At 44.1% G+C, this 18,355-nt stretch overlaps 2 protein-coding genes across 6 annotated transcripts in view; one reads left to right on the forward strand and one right to left on the reverse strand.

The window, feature by feature from the left end:
* SHC4 (SHC adaptor protein 4) overlaps window positions 1-18,355 on the reverse strand; it is a 144,515-nt gene that overhangs the window by 53,583 nt on the left and 72,577 nt on the right. For all 5 annotated transcript variants that reach the window (XM_089309464.1, XM_008269042.5, XM_070054157.2 and 2 more), the window contains exons 3-4: window positions 15,920-15,983; window positions 8,441-8,560 (exon numbers count right to left, since the gene is read on the reverse strand). In XM_089309464.1, the coding sequence (XP_089165590.1) occupies window positions 8,441-8,560; window positions 15,920-15,983 (184 nt within the window). The remainder of the gene's footprint in view (window positions 1-8,440; window positions 8,561-15,919; window positions 15,984-18,355) is intronic.
* On the forward strand, window positions 307-2,206 carry EID1 (EP300 interacting inhibitor of differentiation 1). Its single transcript, XM_008269041.5, has one exon. The coding sequence runs from the start codon at window positions 599-601 to the stop codon at window positions 1,181-1,183; it is 585 nt and encodes a 194-aa protein (XP_008267263.3). The 5' UTR covers window positions 307-598; the 3' UTR covers window positions 1,184-2,206.

Here is an 18,355-nt window from a genome sequence, read left to right on the forward strand (position 1 = left end):
TGATAATAGGAGAAAGCTACTTACTAGGAAAGAAAAATGGGACCAAATGTTCACTGACTATAACTGAAAATAGGATAACTTAACTTATATGACTTGTGAACTTAATTTTAAGGGGCAAAAAGAAAAGAGCAGAATGGCTCAGTTCTCAATATGTTGGCCTGCGTGTGGTTCGGAGACGTGGATTCAGAAGTCATTAGGGACTAGACGAAACCGTGGAGCAGGTGCGGTTGCCTGGGGGATGAGGAAGAGGAGCAGCAGGAGCGTTAACTGTGGTTAGGGAGGTATCTCCCAGTTTATAGCATCCTAAGTAGTATCGCGGCACAGTGAAGCAGAGCCCACGGAACGCTCTCGTACACACAGTCTCTAGCTGTGAGGTTTGAATCGGTGGACACATAGTCCACCGAGCCGCCCCGACATTCCCCGGGGAACGGCGAGCTCCCCGCCATAGCGGGGCGCCCAGCGGGAGGCGGCAACTGGGGGGCCACGCATGCGCCCCGAGTCCCGCGAAAGCAAGGCTTGTGCGCACGCGCACAACGGCGCAGCCGCGTCGCCCCTGTTTTGCTAAAAGCGCTTTGCTAGAACCTGAGCGGTTTCTACCATGTCGGCAATGGCAGAGCTGTCGGAGCTGTATGAAGAGTGCAACGACCTGCAGATGGATGTGATGCCCGGCGACGGGGACCTTCCGCAGATGGAGGTAGGCAGCGGGAGCCGGGAGCCGACCCCGAGTCCCTCCCGCAGCGGGGCCGCGCCACAGCTCGAAGAGGAAGGCCCGATGGAGGAGGAGGAGGGGGCGGCGGCCCAGCCAATGGCGGCGCCGGCGGGGAAACTCGGCCTGGCTCCCGGGCGCAGCCCTGGGGAGCAGCCCGGCCAGGTCGCAGGCCCGGACTTGGAGAGCGAGGACGAGGGCGAGGAATTTGATGACTGGGAGGACGACTACGACTATCCGGAAGAGGAGCCGCCGAGCGGCGCGGGCTACAGAGTGTCCGCGGCCCTGGAGGAAGCCAACAAGATGTTCCTGGGCACATCCCGAGCCAGAGAAGCAGCCCTGGATGGCGGCTTTCAGATGCATTATGAGAAGACCCCGTTCGATCAGTTAGCTTTTATTGAAGAGCTCTTCTCACTTATGGTTGTCAATCGTCTGACCGAGGAACTCGGTTGCGATGAGATTATCGATAGAGAGTAGCTGAATGCTGACCGGAGAGGAGGGACCCGACATTCCACTTGCTTTGGGGTTCGTTCCAGATAGGTTCTGTGCCAGTGAGAAAGTCGATCTTCAAAACAAGAAGTTGTTTTTGTTTTTCGGAATAGAAGACAATAGGACAGTGACTGCACAGCCGGGAAGGAGGGAAAGAACAGGACTGTCGAAGTCCGTTTTCAAGAATGCCCTGAAATACCCATGGCTTGTGACTTTGTTAGCAATCCAGGTCATTTTCCTCGCATTGGGAAATACTTTTCTCAGATTTGTTTGGCTGAAAAGATGGTTTTGCAAGAGTAATCCACGACCAAGACTGGCAGTGTAAGAGCCCACTGATAATAATTATATTATGAAAAACAAAAGTGTCCACAAGATTATTTGGACTGAAAGCTTGTTGCAAAAAACTTTGAAAGTTACAATTTATGACCTATTTTCGCCATGGTTATCAAAGGCTAACTTTTAAATGTAAGGGTAAATTGAGTATTCTTCATTATCCAAAAGCATGAACAAACTCGAGAAGAAATACTTATCACACATGCTATATCTAAAGATGTGTTTCCAAGAGCATGTGAAATTATGTTTGTACATTCATCTTGATTTTTTATACAGCTACTGTGATCTATAAATCAGGAAAAATCCCTTGTAATGATTCTTTTTAAACGTCAAAAATTAAGGTTACCTTTAAAAATTTTTAAATGTAGACATAAAAATGCATAATGGAAGTACAAAGAAAACTTTCTCACACTCATATACTGGAGACATTTTGTTTTTGATGTAACTTGACAGATGAAAGACTAGTTGAAATTCTAAGAACTGTTAGTTAAAAGTGTCAAGTAAAAGCCCTATATCTAAAAACGTTTCATGAACAATTGTACTGTAGACCTTTAAAGGTTTTAATCTGCCCGGAAATCCAGCTCAGTATCTGAAGTTTCCCTCTGTCTCCTCCTCTAATTAAACCCGTTACTTGTTATGCACCAGCATTGGCGTTAATAAAACTTTTTGTTCTGTGTATTTTATCTGGCTAATCGTATTGTATACATACTTTTTCTGTATATTAAGAGAAAAGAACCCAGCTTCTAATACCTGACTTACAGATTAACTTCTGGAAGTTCAACTTAGTAAATAAATATCGCCCACAGAACTTATCAACTTAGGAAAACCCATCTGAGCCATAGTTAAGATGCTTACGCAGTCTATGTGGGAGTAATAATTCCATCAGAAGGCTGTGCCAAGCAAAATGAGTATATCAGGTTTTATCATGATCAATAAGATGGTTCCAGCAGCTCCATTATGGCAGTCAAGGACATACTTAATACAACAGGACGATTCAGAACCTCACTTGGTTTATAGAACTCCTATCTTACTGGGTGGTGGTGTCGGGGAGCAGTGGTATCCTGTTAAATACAGGACTGTATGAAGTAACAGTGATTAAAATTGTTCAAACATTAGCTTGGGGACACGAGGGAGAGTGGAAAGAAAAACAGTAAAAGTTACTACCAAAACATCCTCCTCATACTGCTTCTCCCCTACCTCACTTCTTCCAGATGTCTCACTTGGCTTGTCGTTGGAATCACATGAATACCTAGGTGGGTAGTTAATCCTATCTGCAATTTAAATTTCAAGTGCTCTAGGGGGGAGGATGCCAGTACACAGGAAATGGTCAGTTGCATTTTCCTCTAGGTAAAGATGCCAGGAAAGCAGGCTCAGAAAAAAAACTCGGGTCTATAAATAGGTGGTGCTTGTTTCTTTCAGGGAATAAAAGGGAGGGAAAACCATTCCTTGTTAAATTTGAAGACTCTTGGAAAACCTGGGCTCTGCAGCTGGTTGATGCTTGGTTAGTAGGTCTTAAAAATAGAGGTAAGCCGAGACCACTAAGATTAATAGTTCTTACTTACTAAAGGTAGAAAATCGTAACGTTTTCTAACGTTTTGAATACATTCAAATTTCGGCTCCACCAATTAGCTCAGTTATGGGTAAAGTACTTAGTCCACAACTCCCAAATTTTCAATTCTGTGAGTATTTCAGTGACATACTTTCTAAGTTGCCTTAAGTGGTATATTTACTGCTCAATTTACGTTTTAAGTGTCCTGTTGTAGGGACAAAGGGACACTTAATCTCTCTGGCATGGGTCATAAACTAAGGGTTACTGGATGTGCCTTACAAATCATGGGGATTAAAGTGGAGATATACATGATCTGTATCCTCATTTAGTGGGAATTAAAGGAATTGTGGGGAAATTCTGATAGTGATTTTGCAACCAGGAAGAGGGAGGATGTGAGGGAATTTAAAGAAGCCTATGGGTACATAATGTATTGGGAGAGAGTAGCCAAGATCTGTCCATATGTGTTATGTTCACATGGATCCGATATCCCACGTTGGCTGTCCTCAGATCACAGGCGTATTTTCTTCTTTTGCCTCATACTTGCATTTTGAGAGACGAACGTCTTCCTCCAGGAATAACAGCCAAAACCCCAAATGTTCACTTTTTTTTCCTCACAAAAGTAGAAGATCTGACAACTTTTGACGTGTAGTCCTACGTGTCAGAGGGCACCTAGATCACCGTTACATGGGGAAGGTATTCTGTCTGCCAGGGTCTCCAGCATTGTCTTCCTAACACAGTGGCCAGGTAGCTCTCACCATTTATCCTGTGCTTACTTACAACATTGTTTTTCCTATACTTGGACAGTTTGCATTTCCTGCCTGGTCCCGGGATACTGCCTATAACGATGTCTTCATTTCCTGCCTATTTTACTTTCATGCCTCTTTATGCCTCTCATAGCTCAGTAGCTGTTACACTTCGTGATAGCTGTAGAAATGAGTAGAGAATTAGAGCTACCACTTAAGGCCTTAAAATACTATAAGGTACCCCCACCCATGGTTTCGGTGACTCAGGCTCAACCACAATCCAAAAAATCAAATAGAAAATTTACAGAAGCCAACAATTCATACATTTTGAATTGCACACTGTTCTGAATAACAGAATGAAATCTCATGCTATTCTTTGTCCTACATGGGATGTGAATCATCCCTTTGTCCAGCATTTACTCTCCTCACCAATAGTCACTCTCTAGCCATCTCAGTTGTCAGAGCCTGCTGTGGTATCTCAGTGCTTGTGTTCAAGTAACCCTTATTTTTACTGAGACTAAAATCAAGAGTAGTGGGGCTGGTACTATGGTGCAGCGAGTTAACATCTTGGCCTGAAGCTCCAGCATCCCATATGGGTGCTGGTTCAAGACCCGGGTGCTCCACTTCCAATCCAGCTCTCTGCTATGGGAAAGCAGTAGAAGATGGCCCAAGTCCTTGGGCCCCTGCACCTGCGTGGGAGACCTGGAAGAAGCTTCTGGCTCCTGGCTTTGGATCAGCCGTTGCGGCCAATTGGGGAGTGAACCAGCGGATGGAAGACTTCTCTCTCTCTCTGTCTATCTGCCTCTCCTCTCTCTGTGTAACTCTGACTTTCAAATTAAATAAATAAAAATTTAAAAAAAGCAAGAGTAGTGATGCTGGCAATTCAGATACGCCAAAAAGAATGTGGAAAATGCTTTTTTTCTTTTTTTCTTTTTTTTCTTTTTTTTTTTTTTTTTTTGAGAGAGTTATAGACACAGAGAGAGAGACAGAAAGGTCTTCCATCTGATGGTTCATCCCCCAAATGGCCACAACGGCCGTTGAGCTACGCCATTCCGAAGCCAGGAGCCAGGTGCCTCTTCCTGGTCTCCCACACAGGTGCAGGGGCCCAAGCACCTGGACCATCCTCCACTGCCTTCCCGGGCCACAGCAGAGAGCTGTGGAGGAGCAACCGGGTCTAGAACCCAGTGCCCATATGGGATGCCGGTGCCATAGGCGGAGGGTTAACCTAGTGCGCCACGGTGCTGGGCCCAGAAAATGCTTCTTTTAAGTGAAAAAGTGAACATTTTTGACTTAAGAAAAATCATATACTGAGGTTGCAAAGACCTACAGTTAGAACAAAACATATGTATAGAATTTAGTACTATCCATGGTTTCAGGCATCCAGAGGGAGGTCTTGAAATGCATCCCCAATGGATAAGGCAGTCTGCTATATGAAAATGTCAATAAACTGCTGATTGAAGTTTAAAACCAGGAATATATAGAAACATATCATTGGCCTTTCCAAGATGTGTTTTCATACCCCAAAATATGGTTAACTTCTTAAATTACAAGCGATTTTTATTTAATATGATTTGATTTTTTGCCTCTGAGGATCTATGAAAAATTACCTGAGAATAAATCGTTACATTAATGTCCTTAATGACTGAGGCTAAATCTGAACCACCTGACCCAAAAAGTGCTGTCATCTATGATAAATACATCCATCAACTTTAATCCCTTTATGATCTTGGTCCAAAGATGAGGTTAGGAGTCAAGGGCGGAGGAGGCAGTTTTCTCTGTATTTATTTTGGAACTTACAGGGGCAGCTTTCTTTTGTCTCGTGTTACCTCCAAAAAGTCTATTTTCTCCATTGCCTTCATCCTCTGAACCTTTTAGTTGCTCTTTTTATGGGGTATATAAAGCTGCTTGAATTGAAGCATCATCCACAGTGGCACATCTGTCCCCCTACCTCACCCCTAGCCATTTCCTCCAGGCTTGTAAAACAGCACAAAATAATTATTAAAAATCAGCCCCTGCGTCTGAGATCAATGTGGGTCTCATTGCAGCAATGGTCTGACCACAGCCCTGTTCATGCCACCACTGCAGGAAAACTATAACTGTCAAAAGCTCATCATTGCTATAGCTGCTGGCAGTGGAAGCCATGCATTCCCATTATCCCCATCTCTGCTTTGCCTGAAAGATTACAAACATTAACTGCTGTGACCTGAAGAACAGTAGTAGAGGGGAGAGGCTGAGAATAAACCATACACAGGGGCACTTCAAAAAGCTCATGAAAAGTGGAATTAAAAGATTATTTTGGCTCAGAGAGAGTTTTTGAAATTTTGCATATGAGAGATCTACAAAAATCATTGGAAAATATGTACAAGTGCTATGAAAAAACTACAGATTTCAAAATAATTTCTGTACCAAAATAAACATCTTTTAATTCCATTTTCCATGAATATTTGAAGTATGCTGATATACTACAACCTTATTTTTTGTCAATTCCCCTTTCATTTGTGGAGCCCCATGGAAAGGGCTGTTTTATTTATTTATTTTTTTCCCAAAGAAACCTTTTATTTAAGGAATAGAAACTTCTTTAGGAATATAGTGATTCTTCCCACCGTACCCACCCTCCTATCCCTCCTCCTCCTCCCTCTCCCATTCCCAGTCAAAAGGGCTGTTCTGAAAAATGATTATTTGAATCTGCACATGAGGTGTCTCTGTGATGGCTCCAGCTTTGCCTGCTCCTCCCTCACAAAACCCTAAGGTAATTCAAGGGCTCCTGTCCTCAGTGAGTTCTCATGACTAAAAGCATTGAGCGTCTATGCTACCACACAAAAGTGAAAACTAAGGAAAAAATACATCTAGATATGTCTTGGAGTCAAAGAAATGTGTGTTTCCCCTTCAACCTAGTTGTTGTTGCCTTTTCTAAGTGCAAGCCAAAAATGTTATGCTGTTATCATACCAATGTGGTCACCTCTCTTGAGAAATCACTAAAAACCCAGGAATCTATTTTGAACAGTTTCATACTAATTATTTTCCTCGGAGGTGTTTTATCCCATTGTATAAGCAATTTATTTATTTATTATTTATTTATTGACTGGCAGAGTTAGAGAAAGAGACAGAGAGAAAGGTCTTCCTTCCATTGGTTCACCCCCAAATGGCTGTTATGGCCAGCGTGCTGTGCCAATCCGAAGCCAGGGGCCAGGTGCTTCCTCCTGGTCTCCCATGCAGGTGCAGGGCCCAAGCACTTGGGCCGTCCTCCACTGCCTTCTTGGGCCACAGCAGAGAGCTGTACTGGAAGAAGAGCAACTGGGACAGAACCGGCGCCCCAAACGGGATTAGAACCCGGGGTGCTGGCGCCACAGGTGGAGGATTGGCCTAGTGAGCCGCAGCGCCGGTCATAAGCAATATATTTTATTCCTTTTTGAATTTAGAGAATAAAGCTGCCCTCAATACCTATATTTTTAAGCTACTAACAATTTTATAAATTAAATTATGCTTTCACTGGAAAGTATAAAAAATATGAAAATAAATTTAAAATATGAAAAGGCCCTTGAAAAAGAAATGTGTGAGTAAATAATAACAAAAATGGGTACAATGTGACTGGCACTGTGTTAAGGGATTTACATCCATTATCTCATTTAATCGTCCAAATAGTCCTATGAGATCCTTACTGTTAAATCCATCCTCTGAGACAGCCTATGAATAAACACCGTGTTCCTCATTTCATTGATGAGGAACCCTCAAGTTCAGAGTGGTGGGGGAACTTGCTGTTAAGTGGCAAGGCCAGTGTTTCAACCTGTACACGTTAAAACCTTCTAATGTTTATCATCGCCAAGCACACATGAAACCTCCCATGAATCCTTGATCAACAACACTGCACTCGGCAAAATCTTAAATATTAAGAACCTCAAATGTCTACATGTTAGACAATGAGAAAAATCAAACTCTAACAACAACATAAAAACCTGATATAAAGAAGCTTAACAACTTAGAAGCAAGCAGAGAGTCCTAGTTTTGTACACTTTTAGCCCAATGTCGGTCTGTCTTTTACATTTGCCTCAGCAATGCTGTTCTGTGAGAAGTGAGGTTCGAAACAGTGAAAACTCAGGCACACCATGGTATCATAAACATGAAAGAAGCAAAACTGTGTTCATACAGTAATGTTTTAGAAAGCTTTTTGACCACAAGAGCTAGAAGATATCTTCTGTTAAAACTTCAGTTAGCCAGAACATAAACCCTAGCTTCAATTTTCCCCTGTCCCTCTTCTGCACTTTTGCCCAACCCACAGGCTGCTGGTTTCTGATAATGGAGTTGTTTTCTCTGTGAAAAGGGTTGGCAGGGACTCATCAATGACCAAATCAAGGATATTAGTTGCCAAATGATATTGACCATGTTCTTTGCACCTTAGTTCTTCATACCAAGCCCAATTAGATAGAGGCAAGTATATAGACAGATAATGATGGGCTAGTAATGTCATTCTAATTACTGTTGTGCATAAATCTTGGGTAGATTTTTTCTCTTGTGCCTTATTAAATTGTAGGCAAGTTGTCTGAAACCCTATTCTCTATTATCTTCAGGCTTTGCTAGAAGAAAAATGCTTTTTTAGACCATAAATGACATTCTCACTCTTACCTGTTGATTGTCAAGATTCATCAGTGTGAGGCTGCATGTTGAGATGGTCAGTTTTATATTCGTTCCCGAAAACTGAAGATTACTTTTGCCAAGAACTGTTGACAGGAACTTCACTGGGGGCTTTACAAATAACAAAACAACACTGTAAGTTATAACTTTTGTAACGTTAACAATGGATCAAAGCCCATACTCTTTCTCTGTATTTCACTTTACATAAATCAAATGATTTTTGTTTTGAAACAGAAATGCAGGGTATTTTTAGTAAATGGTGAAATGTGGGCCCTCAGAACTTGTCTCCTACATTTCCACCTCCCCAGGTGTTGAGAGCATGGGCCTGCTTTATATAAATGAATTCCTGTGAGAGCTTAGACTGGCTCACAAATCAGAGGGACAAAACAAACAAACAAACAAACAAACAAAACATGGTAATTTCCTCAATCTAATGCCACTGCAGGCACTGACAGTTCCCAGTTGCCTCCTTCATGGAAGCCATCCCTGTCTCTGCCTACTGTTTCCCTTGGCTGGAGTTTAAAGGCCTCTCTACCAGTCTCTTCTTCACCTTCAGACAACTACCCACCATTCTTTAAGGTTGAACCATTGCTTCCAGAAAGACCCTGTTGTTAAAATGAACAAATGTTACTAGGAAGGGATTACCCCATTCGACAGCAACTCATTAATAAGGACAGTTTATCAGAATTAACTAATAGAAATTTAGAGGGAGGTCCTCAGGAAAGGAACACTTTTTTTTTCTTGCTTTGTTTTTGTTTGAGAGGTAGAGAGAGCAATAGTCCAGCCACTAGCTCACTCCCAAATGCCCACCACAGCTGGGACGGGGCCAGGCTGAAACCAGGAGCTAGGAGATGAATCTGGCTATCACACATGGTGGCAGGAACCCAGCTGGTTACTTGAGTCATCACTTGGTGCCTCCCCAGGATGTGCATTAGCAGGAACCTGGAATCAGGAGTGGATCCAGGGATAGAAACCAAGCGCTGTAATGTGGGACATGGGCATCTCAACCTGTGTGTTAACTGTCATACTAAATGCCTGCCCCGGGACAAGTTTTTGACAAAAACTGAAATACTGGGCCAGGCTCTTCTCACAGACAGGTCTGGGGCCTCGGTGGAGAACTAGCAGAGTAGGGGTTGCCCAGGGATTATTAAAAGCATTGGGCTCGCCGGCGCCGTGGCTCAATAGGCTAATCCTCCACCTTGCGGCGCCGGCACACCGGGTTCTAGTCCCGGTTGGGGCGCCGGATTCTGTCCCGGTTGCCCCTCTTCCAGGCCAGCTCTCTGCTATGGCCAGGGAGTGCAGTGGAGGATGGCCCAGGTGCTTGGGCCCTGCATCCCATGGGAGACCAGGAGAAGCACCTGGATCCTGGCTCCTGCCATCGGATCAGCGCGGTGCGCCGGCTGCAGCGGCGGCCATTGGAGGGTGAACCAACGGCAAAGGAAGACCTTTCTTTCTCTGTCTCTCTCTCTCACTGTCCACTCTGCCTGTCAAAAATTAAAAAAAAAAAAAAAAGCATTGGGCTTATAAGTGGGCAAAGGAATCTGAATGGAGAGGTGAGAGGTTGGGCTGGCCAATTTTCTCAGGCAGAATGGTGCCTTAACAGCTGTATGGCCTTAGACAAATACCTTTCAAAGCCTCAATTTCCTTTGTAAAAAAGTGAGAAAGGGGCCAGCTCTGTGGAGTAGCAGGTGAAGCCACCACCTACAGTGTCGGTGTCTTATATGGACATAGGTTTGAGACCCGGCTGCTCCACTTCCAATCCAGCACTCTGCTGTGGCCTGGGAAAGCAGTAGAAGATGGCCTAGGTCCTTGGGCCCCTGCATCCGTGTGGGAGACCCAGAGGAAGCTCCTGGTTCCTGGCTTCGGATGGGCATAGCTCCGGCTGTTGTGGCCATCTGGGGAGTGAAGCAGCAGATGGAAGATTTTCTTTCTTTTTCTCTCTCTCTCTCTGCCTCTGCCTCTCTGTAACTCTGCCTTTCAAATAATAAATAAATAAATCTTAAAAAAGTGAGAAAAACAAAAACCACCATATAAGGACTGTTGTGAGACTGAATTAGATAATAAGCAGAGAGCATTTAGCACAGTGCTAGGCTGGATACACCAGAGCTAAGAATGGTTGGCGGGTGGGCTGGAGGGAGGGCAGGGGGGAATTATCACTATGTTGCTAAGTCTTTATTTATGAAATACATGAAACTTATATAATAAATCTTTTTTTAAAAAAATCAACAAGCAAAATCACAAGAAAAAAAAACAGAGGTAGCAGCATCATCCTTAATATTTTGGTCCTTTCCAATACTAAGAGTCTAAGAAATGATGTGAGAGATTTCAATACTATGTTAGATGTTTAGATTAAGTATTAAAATCATCAGCTGGAAAGTGAGCCAGTTGGAAATTAGTGCTTCTTCAATAATTGGATCAATACTTTGACACAATCAATGACAACATAATTTCTTTCTTTCACAGTTTTACTTGTATGTTACTCTTGCTTGACTTCTTATGGAACCACACTAAACTGCTAAATTATTGTGAGTGAGATCCCAGTGGAAAGAAGGGGCCATCAAAGGAGGAGGTACCTTTCTCTGAAGGGAGGAGAGAATTTCTACTTTGACTATGGCCCAAGTAAATTCAGAGTTTGTGACCTCAAGAGGCTTCCATAGCCTTGGCAGCTCATGACAAGAGCCTCGGGTGATTACTGACGTCATAAATAAGAGTGTCAAATGTTATATCAATAACAGAGTCACTGTGCACTTACTCCCCATGTAGCTTCTCTGTCCTTAATGTGTTGTACTGTGAGAATTAATGGTAAAACTAATCTTCAAACAGTACTTTATACTTTGTGCATCTGTGTAGGTGCAAACTGTTGAAATCTTTACTTAGTATATACTAAGTTGATCTTCTGTATATAAAGATAATTAAAAATGAATCTTAATGAAGAATGGGATAGGAGAAGGAGTAAGAGATGGGATGGTTTGCGGGTGGGAGGGTGATTATGGGGGAAAAGCTGCTATAATCCAAAAGTTGTATTTTCAAAATTTGTATTCATTAAATAAAAGTTTTCTAAAACAATGGCCTTCATGATTAAGCAGATGAAATTTTAAAAAAAAAAGCTAACAATATTATCTCACACTTGAAAAGTACTTTTTCTTTGTAATGAACTTTTTTTAAAAGATTTTTATTTATTTATTTGACAGGTAGAGTTACAGACAGTGAGAGAGAGAGAGACAGGGACAGAGAGAGAAAGGTCTTCCCTCCATTGGTTCACTTCACAATTGGCTGCAATGGCCAGAGCTGTGCCAATCCGAAGCCAGGAGACAGGAGCTTCTTCCGGTTCTCCCACGTGGGTGCAGGGGTCCAAGGATTTGGACCATCCTCTACTGCTTTCCCAGGCCATAGCAGAGAGCTGGATCAGAAGTGGAGCAGCTGGGACTTTAACTGGTGTCCATATGGGATGCCGGCACTGCAGGCAGCAGCTTTACCCAATATGCAACAGCGCCGAACCCTGTAATGAACTTTTACATATATCATAATTCTGTCCTCACAATAGCCATTTTTTGAGAATTGCCCAAAATACATTTATTATCCAGGAGACAAAGTCTTTCATTTTATCATTAGAAATGACTTAAACGACCCATGGAACAGAAAGCACATGAATTTCAGGGAGGTACAGCAGAGTAGAAAACATACAAGATTGGCAACTTGGAATCAAGTCCCAGTTGAGCTACTTATGAGCCCAGGGATACTCTCAGTGTCTTTGTTTACAATACAAGAATAATAATACCACTTCCAAACTCTCACTCCTGCCATGGTCTTAGAAGATTTTCAGCAGTAAAGTATATGGAAATGCATGGTATACAGTGAAGTGCTAATAAACTGTAGTGATCACATTGCATTAGGGGCAGCATTGTGGCGTAGCAGTTTAAGCTGCTGCCTGCAGTGTTGGCATCCCATAAGAGTGCTGGTTCGAGTCCCAGAGGCTCCACTTCCAATCCGGTTCCCTGCTAATGTGCCTGGGAAAGCAGCAGAAGATGGCCCAAGTGCTTGGGTCTCTACACCCATGTGGGAGATCCAGAAGAAGCTCCTGGCTCCTGGCTTTGGCCTGGCCCTGCCCTGGCTGTTGCAGCCACTTGGGGAGTGGATGAGCAAATGGAAGACCTCTGTCTCTCTGCCTCTCTGCCTCTGCCTTTCTGCTTTCTGTAATTCAGCTTTTCAAATAAATAAATCTTTAAAAAAAAAAAAAGAAAAGAAAATTAAAAGATAAGTTTAATTCATGCAAAGTTTTTTCTCAGTATGCATGTTTTCCATGAACTTTTTGAAGACACTCTGTATGCATGACTTCAAAATTTTCTGCACCAAAATAAACTTATCTTTCGATTTCATTTTTCTGTGAACTTTTTAAAGTGTCCCTGTATACCCCAAACAGTTGAAAGCAGGGCCTTGAAGAGATATTTATAGCCATACTCATGGCAGAATTATTTGCAATAGCAACATGTGGAAGCATCCTGTGTCCATCAGCAGATAAATGGATAGGCAAAATGTGGTATATATACATTATGCAATATTATTCAGTCTAAAAATGGAAGAGAATTCTGACATATGCCACAATATGGATGAACCTTGAGGACATTATGTTAAGTGAAATAATATAGTCACAAAAGGGCAAACACTGCATGATTCCACTTGCATAAAGTAAAATGATCCTTTTAAAAAATGTTTATTTTTTTTAATTTATTTGAAAGCAATGGCTACACTGAAGAAGGCTGGGCCAGGCTGAAGCCAGGAGCCTGGAGCTCCTTCTGAGTCTCCCACATGGGTGATAGTGGCCCAAGCACTTGGGCCATCCTTTGCTGCTTTCCCGGGCACATTGGCAGGGAAGTTGATCAGAAGTGGAGTACCCAGCACTCGAACCGGTACCCATATGGGATGCTGGCTTAATCCAGTATACCACAATGTCAACCCTACATAAAGTAAAATGATGGTTGCTAGGGGTTAAGGAGAGAAGAGAATGAGAATGTTCAATTCATATAGAGTTTCACTTTGTAAAATGTAAAGAATTCTGGAGGTGGATGGTGATAATGGTTTTATAACAATAGAAATGTATGCACTTAATACAACTGAATTATATACTTAGAAATGGCTAAGATGGCAAATTTCATGTTATGTATATTTTATCACAATAAAATAAAAAACTGGAGAAAAAAGAATATAAAAAATGTAGGGCCGACCCCGCGGCTCAATAGGCTAATCTTCTGCCTGTGGTGCCGACAACCCGGGTTCTAGTCCCGGTTGGGGCGCCAGATTCTGTCCCGGTTGCCCCTCTTCCAGGCCAGCTCTCTGCTGTGGCCAGGGAGTGCAGTGGAGGATGGCCCAAGTCCTTGGGCCCTGCACCTGCATGGGAGACCAGGAGAAGCATCTGGCTCCTGGCTTTGGATCAGCGCAATGCACCGGCCGCAGCACACTGGCCGCGACGGCCATTGGAGGGTGAACCAACGGCGAAAGGAAGACCTTTCTCTCTGTCTCTCTCTCTCACACTGTCCACTCTGCCTGTCAAAAAAAAAAAAAAAATGTAATGGTGGGGGATAAAGGCAATGCCTGCAGTGCCAGCATTCCATATGGGCGCTGGTTCAAGTCCTGGCTGCTCCACTTCCAATCCAACTCTCTACTTATGGCCTGGGAAAGCAGTAGAAGACAGCCCAAGTCCTTGGACCCCTGTACCCATGTGGGAGACCCGGGAGAAACTCCTGTCTCCTGGCTTTAGATCAGCCCAACTCCAGCTGTTGCTGCCATTTGGGGAGTGAACCAGCAGATGGAAGACCTATCTCTTTCTCTCTCTCTCTCTCTCTCTGCCTTTCAAATAAATAAATAAATCTTTAAAAAAATGTAATGGTGGGCATTTGGCCTAGTGAGTAAAACACCAGTTAAAGGGCCGGAGCTGTGCCCCAGCAGGTAAAGCTGCTGCCTGTGCCATCGGCATCCCATATTGGAACTGGTTCTGGTCCTGGCTGCTCCACTTGCAGTCCAGCTCCCTGCTAATGCACCTGGGAAAGCAGCAGAAGATGGCTGAAGTGCTCAGGTCCCTGCACCCATGTGGGAGACCCAGATAAAGCTCCTGGCTCCTGGCTTCAGCCTGGTCCAGCCCTGGCTGTTGTGGCCATTTGGGGAGTGAACCAGCAGATGCAAGACATTTCTCTCTCTCAGTACTTCTACCTTTCAAATAAATAAATCTTTAAACAGCAGTAACAAAAACACCAAGTAAGATGTCCATGTCCCACATCTGAGCACCCGGGTTCTAGTCTCAGCTCCGTTCTGAATTTCAGCTTACTGCTAATGTGTACACTGGGAGGCATCAGGTAATGGCTAAAGTAGTTGGGTCTTTGCTATATACATGGAAGAGCCAGACTGAGTTCCAGGCTCCTGATTTCAGCCTGGCCCAGCTCCAGCTGTTGAGGGTATTTAAGGAGTGAACCAGTAGATGGGAGCACTCTCTCTTTCTCTCTCATTCCCTGTGTCTCTCCATCTATCAAATAACAAAAAAATAAAATTTTTAATTAAAAATGTAAAGGGCTGAGAAGCATCCCTGCCATATTAACTAGTCAATAAATGCTGACTATCAAAGGAAATTAACTCAGAAATTTCAGTTTTTGTTTACAGGTAAACTTTCTGGGAGGACGTTAATTAGGTTTGCTTTGCTTTAATTTGGGAGGTGGAATCTCTTCTTCTGAAATAAGAGAATCTTTAATACATGAGCACATTTATTGAGATCATCCAGTTGAAGTTTTCTCATCATGGAGGTTATGAGAAACAGGAAGCTTGAGGTAGCTTTGGGGCCATGGGTTCTGTCAAAGAAACTGGGAATGGGGAGTCCTTAATAGAATTCAAAGGCCATTTGTCAGTTTCCCAGGCCATGCAGCTCCTCTGAGTCACTCTGGGTGACACTGGGTTCAACTCTGTGTGAAATAATCAACAGTGATAACAAAAGAGACCCTGGGTGTTATAGAAGCAGAGCACTAGGCTGCGAATCTGAAGACCTGGCGCCTCCACCCTTTCCCTAAGGTGCACTTGAGTAGCTGGCAAAATGAGATTGTGATCCATGCACCCAACGTGTACTGATGCAACCAGGGTAATCAACCTTTTCCCTCTTTGACATTACTCGATGATTGCAGCCCTGGAGCTCCTCTCTTCTATTTGTACAAATATAATAGGTTATTGTGAACTACAGTCACCCCACTATACTGTGTGACACTAGCAACTTCTAGAATACTTCTAGAACACTCTGGTTTGATACCTGTTATCCGCCCTCCCTATCTTTCTCGGTCTGTAGTCATCATCATTCTGTGTTCAGGCTGAGTCTTTTTAGAGCACGCCTCCTAATGAAGGCGGGGGTCATATGGTAGATGGAAATACCCACTATCGCGATGCTAGTTTCGCCATAGTTAGGGAAACATCAAGCAAGAAAACCACATCAATAGTTACCTTTCGCTTTTTAATGGCTCCGTTTGCCCCAGGGACAGCTTCACACAGGCGACTTATTGCTTCCCTACAGAACAGAAACCACACAAAGACTTAGCACACCGGCTACACACCGGAAGCGTTCAAAACCTGTTGGAAATTATTATGACCAAAATGTACCCGTCCAGGATGGCGGGTCCCTCGCAAGCCACCTTCCCTCAGCCCACCGTCTCTCTGCAGTTCAAACCCAGGAAAACACCCTAGCACGGCAAGATTGCCGCTCAGCGTGGAGCCCTCCCGTCCACTCTCTTCGTCTCTTTCTGCCTTAGACTTTGCAGATTTGCCTTTTCGTGCTGTTGAGCTTTAGCCGCCAAGGAGGGGCAGAGGCTTGATCTCTCCCGAGGAGCTCAGCACCCCAGACAATCACAGACAGCCCAGCAGAAGTTGAAAAGGACAGGGAGAGCACTGAACGCCAAGGTGGTCTCGGATGGAGCCCTATCGACGAGGTTCCTGCTACGAGCCATTGAGCTCTCACGTCATTCCACCGAAGAAGAGAAAATCAATACCGAATTTCCTCCTTCACTTATTTTTCTGCCCTTAACTCTACATTGCACTTCCTGAGAGAAAGGCACGACTAAAATAAGTAGGTGCTCCTTAATGGAAGTGGTGAAGGCACAGGCCCCTCCTCTCCAGCGCCCTAGTGCTAACTAAAAGCTTTTGTCTCTGGGACTCAGGGCAGTCATCCCTGCCCAAGCGGCACTCTGCGTAACGTGAACCTTAGCCTTGTGGTTTTCAACACGTGAATTACACTTCTCACAAGGCAAATGGAAATCTCTGAACTCCTCCCGCACCCCCCTGAGATGACTGTTTAAGTTAATGGACTGTTTACACACACATGCTACATTGCACTACAACTTTTTAATATATTCCATTTCATGATGATATTTTCTGGGAAATATTTTTGATTCCCAAAGGAAGGGGCCAGACAGAGGAATGTAGTAGACCCATGACTAAAAATCTGCATGGCGTGGTGGAGAGTGTGTTTCTCTAGGGAACGCTGGAGAGCTGAGTAGAACTCAACCCTATGACTGCAGGCATTATTTCAGACATACATGTTTTAGTCCAGATTCCTTCTTCCTCTTTGTTTTCTTTTTTGGCTTAAATGAAACTCCTTCCCAAGATATTATCTTGTCTTATTTATGACTAATTACCTGCAACCAAAGGATAGAATGGCCCTTTGGTTTAGCATATTTTCTCAGAATTTTGGATTTCTTGTTTCTCTAATACGCAGACTTTAGTGCTCTGTAGTCAAACAGAAGGATTACACAGAGGCAGGACTCTCTGGTTGCTCGGTTAATGCTTTGTGTCGTTTGAGTGATTACTCAGTAACTGATGAGACCCAAATAACTGGCAGAAATTGAACTTTTATACTTCAATGTGGGGAGCAAACCGGACTAGACTGTTACTGGAATTAAGACTTATTCTATGCATCTGCTCTCCCACAAAATGGCGCTGGGAGAGAAGTAAACAGCTTCCGCACAGCTGCCTCCAGTTCAACCAATAAACTGTAGGACTTGCTCCTGATTGGAGAGCAGCGTACTCGGCGTGTGGGCAGCCGAGTTAGGATTGGCGGAGGAGGACTATAAAGGAGGAGAGAGACGGCATGCACCAGGAACATCTATGGGGAACATCTATGGGGAACATCTAAGGGGAACACCTGTGCAGCCCCCGAGAAGAGCCGGCCGGCGGTGTGCCGCTCCCCTGCGGAAGTGGGGAATGTGGCCAGGGGGAACTGCCCTTCCACGGAGGTGGAAGGGATAGTAGCCAACCCGGGAAGAACCAGCAGCAAACCCGGGGAGGGCCGAGCAGACAAAAGAACAGCGCAGGGTCCTGTGTCGTTCCTCCACGAAGAGGGGGAGCGACACTTCAACAATAACTAGTCCTGGCACCTGCTGCATTGATAGTATTTATAAAAGAAATACTCCATGAGAGCTGGTGGGATGCTTTGGTAAATGGTTTGAAATAAAAGTACAGTGGCTAATGCTGTGGTGTAGTAGGTTAAGCCGCCACCTGCACCAGCATCCCATATGAGCGCCAGTTTTTGTCTTGGCTGCTCCACTTCCAATCCAGCTCCCTACTAATGGCCAGCTCCCTGCTAATTTAGTACTACAAAATACTACAATTACTTTGATATTGCTAGAGTATAAAGTGTGACAGAGTATAAAGTGTGACAGTGGGACTGGCATTGTGGCACAACAGGTTAAGCTTCTGCCTGCGATGCCAGCATCCCATATAAGTGGAGTTCAAGTCCTAGCTGTTCCACTTCCAATCCAACTCCCTGCTATCCCACCTGCAAAAGCAGCAGCAGACAGCCCAAGTGCTTGGACCCCTGCACCCATGTGGGAGAGCTGCAAGAAGAACAGCTTTGGCTGTTGCGGCCATTTTGGGAGTGAGCCAGCA

Source organism: Oryctolagus cuniculus, chromosome 12 (assembly GCF_051225735.1).
Source record: "Oryctolagus cuniculus isolate XC-2025 breed Fujian yellow rabbit chromosome 12, ASM5122573v1, whole genome shotgun sequence".
NCBI lineage: Eukaryota > Metazoa > Chordata > Mammalia > Lagomorpha > Leporidae > Oryctolagus > Oryctolagus cuniculus.

Bases quoted from the DNA above. Each gene is read 5' to 3' on its own strand.
- EID1 (XM_008269041.5), top strand. From the start codon at position 599: ATGTCGGCAATGGCAGAGCTGTCGGAGCTGTATGAAGAGTGCAACGAC.